General features: G+C 37.1%; 1 protein-coding gene across 5 annotated transcripts in view; it reads left to right on the top strand.

Moving 5' to 3' along the window:
* RAPGEF4 (Rap guanine nucleotide exchange factor 4) overlaps nt 1–4,037 on the top strand; it is a 158,617-nt gene that overhangs the window by 113,476 nt on the left and 41,104 nt on the right. For all 5 annotated transcript variants that reach the window (XM_008634754.2, XM_008634756.2, XM_017735607.1 and 2 more), the window contains 2 exons: nt 258–404; nt 1,668–1,783. In XM_008634754.2, the coding sequence (XP_008632976.2) occupies nt 258–404; nt 1,668–1,783 (263 nt within the window). The remainder of the gene's footprint in view (nt 1–257; nt 405–1,667; nt 1,784–4,037) is intronic.

Raw genomic sequence — 4,037 nt, 5'->3', positions numbered from 1 at the left:
CAGCAGGATGAGAAGAGTCCTTCAAGCTGAATGTAATTTCAGAGAACAAGCTGATTCTTTTCTGTTCTTGCCTCTCTTTAGTAATAGTAATAACCAGCTATCAAGTATTGTTTCCTAGTCATTATTTTGGCTGTTGATTTCCTGCCAAATAGATTTGTTTTGGTATTTGATTGTGAAGTCCAGTGTTTGTACAAGGACTTTCAATAGATTCCAGAGTAATGATGGGTTTCTGCATGTAAATGTTTTGCTCTGCGCAGGGTGTGGTATGTACTCTACACGAAGGAGATGATTTTGGCAAGTTAGCACTTGTGAATGATGCTCCCAGAGCAGCATCCATTGTTCTGCGGGAAGACAACTGCCACTTCCTGAGAGTAGATAAGGAGGACTTCAACAGGATCCTAAGGGTAAGAGTGGGCAGGTCTGCCCTCACCGTGTGGTATCAGAACTTGCAAGTTTTTCTAAAGTTTGTCTTATTTCTGTGAATATACTGATATTAATAACGTCATTTGTAAGTGTTCCTAATTGTGGAACAGAAATGTGACAGTTTAGAAGGTCAACTAAAGAATATGTTCATCACCTTTTCTCTCTCTGTTCCTAGCTTAGACATGAAAATGTGATCAAATGGTATATTTTGTCTCTCACATTCTATGATCTAGCATTTGCCCTGCTCAGTTTTTCCTTGTGCTGCCCAGGATTCTGGGTGATATTCTGTCCAAATATAGAAAAAAACAAGATCACCCCTTCTCCCACATAGGTCAGTGTCAGGTACCTTAAACTGAAGAGTTTCAAGGAAGAATCAGGCCGCAAATGGAGTTAAGTTACAGATGTCTTTATCAGAGAACTCTAGAAGGATATTCCCAGACTAATTTTACAGTTACTGACTTTGGGGTAAATGTGATTTACCAACTGTAACTCTGTAAATTCTGGCTGTTTTGTGGTTGTTCATAGTAGAGGAAGTCAAAACTAGTATCATCCTGTATTTGAACATATATATACCCAGTATTGCAGCAGTAAAACCAGTTCAGAAAGGGTACTCCGCTAGAAAAATTACTTGTGGTTACTGTACAAAAGGGAATGAGGATCCCTTTGGGAGTAAGGTTGGGTTGGCTGTGGAGACTTACAACTGGTTAAGCTTTGGTCAATACTTCAAAGAAGATCCAAGTCCATGGTCTTACTAATTTTTACCTGTGTTTTTTGAATGCACATTATACTTAATTTTTTTTTTCTTTTTCTACTATGAGGTGGTAGTAGAAAATGAAGTTTACTGAGCTAAGACTTCCTATTCTTAAATTTTATTTTATTTTAGAGAAAAGTCAGATTGTAGAAAATAGTGTTTGTATATAACTGGGGATAGAGATTACATTACATATGGGAAGTTGTGGAGAGACTGATTTTCAGCGAACTTTTTTTTTAATTTGACATCTCCATAAAATGGAGATTTTTAACATAGTTCTTGCTCCAGTCTCTCCCACAATTCTCTGCTTCTTGCCTCAGTTCCAGTGCTTCCTTCTTGAATCTGCCTGTGAGGAAAACAGAATAAAGACAGATAAATACAGGGGGAAAGAACCAACCCCAGTCTTTTGTGTTTCAAAATCATGCAGTTTGTTAGAGAAACTAATCAGCCAAATCAGGTGCAGTCATATTATTAAAAGTAACTTGTCTTGCAGGATGTGGAAGCAAATACAGTAAGACTGAAAGAACATGACCAGGATGTCTTGGTGTTGGAGAAGATCCCAGCAGGAAACAGAATTTCTAATCAAGGAAATTCACAGCCACAGCACAAGTATGTTTTCATTCAGTAGTGCAAGTGTCAGACAATTATTAACCTTTCTAAATGGTACTATTATCCAAACAATAGCATATTCCCTTTTGGTGGAAGACTGCAGTGCATATAAAGTTTTCTTTTTTTAGACATCAGCACATGCCCCATACTCAATAATATATCCCTTTCTAGCAGCACAGCAGCTTTATGTCTTTACACAATAATTCCCTAAAGATCTCAGTGTAAATACTTACCTCAAGTGATAGCTTCCAGCTAGACTAAGCATGGAGATCGATGAAAACCTATTAATCTGAGTTACTGTGTGAAAGACATGAGGAAAATACATTCTTATTGTTAAGAACAGATATTTTTATTTTGTATTTTGAGGTCTAGATGCTAATAAGAGTTTGCTATGCACAATTTATATACAAAACAAAGATCTCATGCAATGAAAGTTTCAGAGTTTATCTTACAGAATAGTTTTACACTGTAATAACAATATTAACTATATTTTCCTTTCTTACTGAAAGGGAAAAAGTACAGTTCTGCTTGGATACTACTGTGATAGGAGTAGAGTCAGGCACTTATCATTCCAAATGTTGGTAAAACCCCTAAAGACTTTGTAAATGTGTTACTTGCAAATGGATGCACAATTTTCTTCAGAAGCATTCATACAATTTCAACAAGTTTTGAATCCTTTATCCTGAACCTCACTTTCTCTCAAAAAAGAGCCAATTTATTGTGCAATATTTTGGGTACAGTTTTTATCTCATCTGGGATTTCATATACTTACTTTATCTGCATAACTGAATGCAAAGATTTATAAAGATCTGTGAAGAGTGAATAAACCATTCCTTGCATTTTATATACACATTTCCCATTTTTCAGAAACTGCTATTTCTTCTTTCACTTGACCTGTTAAAAAATCTAGAGAAACAATCCATGCTACCAGGAAAATGTGTACTCTTACACAAGTTTTTCAATGTCTAGATGAGGGGAGCTTGACTGTAGCCAGTGGATTTGCATCAGCAACTGCAGTGCGCAGCAACTTGGTCATAGATTTAAATCCATTTTCTTGGTCTGAGACATTTTTCATGCTTCCAAAAGTGAAAGTTTCATTTGAACATTTTGAAGCACTGCCTTCCTTGCAAACTCTTTGTACCAGCATTACTTGTATTATTTAACTTTTTTTTCAGAATTTGGTAAAAATAGCCAGAGATATATATGGTAAATGGTTAAGTTAGGCTGTATTTTAGGTCTCGCATTCCAGGAATTTTTTCAGGTAAAGCTCAGAATTTTATTTCTGTAAATATTTTACTCATTTGGTCAGGTTTTGGGTCCTAGAAATGTGCCAACAAGGAAGCTTTTGCTGATAACAATGACAAATAGACATAAGTTACCCAAAATAGGAAGTTACCTTGAAGGTTCACTGCTTTTCACTAGTTGGATTACTTTGTTAATACTGTGTTGGCAGTGTCTTTATGTTTAAAGCTTCAAAGTGAGTTCACTGGGTTTGAGGATGATGTTTCTTTTCTTAGTAAATACAGTGGCTACATTTATGTTTGAGAGTCCAAAACAAAATTACCCATATTTCCTGATTTCCGGAATGTGTTACTGGAATGTGTTAGTTGAATGCTCAGTACTTTTGAAAATGACTGCCTAAAAGAGAAGCTTAACAGGCACCTCTTCTCAGGAAGAAACTAATTTTCTCCTCTTGGCCTTAGGGAAAACTTCACTTTGGGAGCAGATCACCTCGGTTACAGTTCTGATTCCACTGCCTCCTCTGCGGAGGAGACAGAGCTCCTACATAGCTCCCCAAGCTGTGCTTTCAAACAGTGACAGTTTCGCTTCGGAGGACTGGCTCTGAAGTTATCACTCCCAAGATCTAACTCTTTATGGGTGATCACACTCATGCAGGATGAATTCAGCAGCCCTGCAAGTCACTTCACTGTTCATTTTTACTTTCATATTCAGAGTACAGCAACCTGTGATTTCTCTGCTTCACTCACTTAGATACTTGGTTAGTATCTCTGTGAGAATGTGCACTGGCTTAACAAGTGTTTGTGTTCTTGGGACATCAATACAGTTCTTCCAAAGGGGTTGGCAGGTAAAAGAACTGTGACGGTCAGTGCTCAAAGTGAGGAGGAGCTCCCAGGAGCTCAGCTCCACCACTTATTTCTCAGCAGGAGCAGAGTATCTTCACTTCTCAGGGTTTTTTCTTTCTTTTTTTTTCTTTTTTTTTTTTAAGTTTTGTACTTTATCAGTTGAATTCCAC

Source organism: Corvus brachyrhynchos, unplaced genomic scaffold, assembly GCF_000691975.1.
Source record: "Corvus brachyrhynchos isolate BGI_N302 unplaced genomic scaffold, ASM69197v1 scaffold255, whole genome shotgun sequence".
Lineage (NCBI taxonomy): Eukaryota > Metazoa > Chordata > Aves > Passeriformes > Corvidae > Corvus > Corvus brachyrhynchos.
Note: the sequence above shows the minus strand (reverse complement) of the source record. Positions and strands in the feature narration are given on the sequence as shown.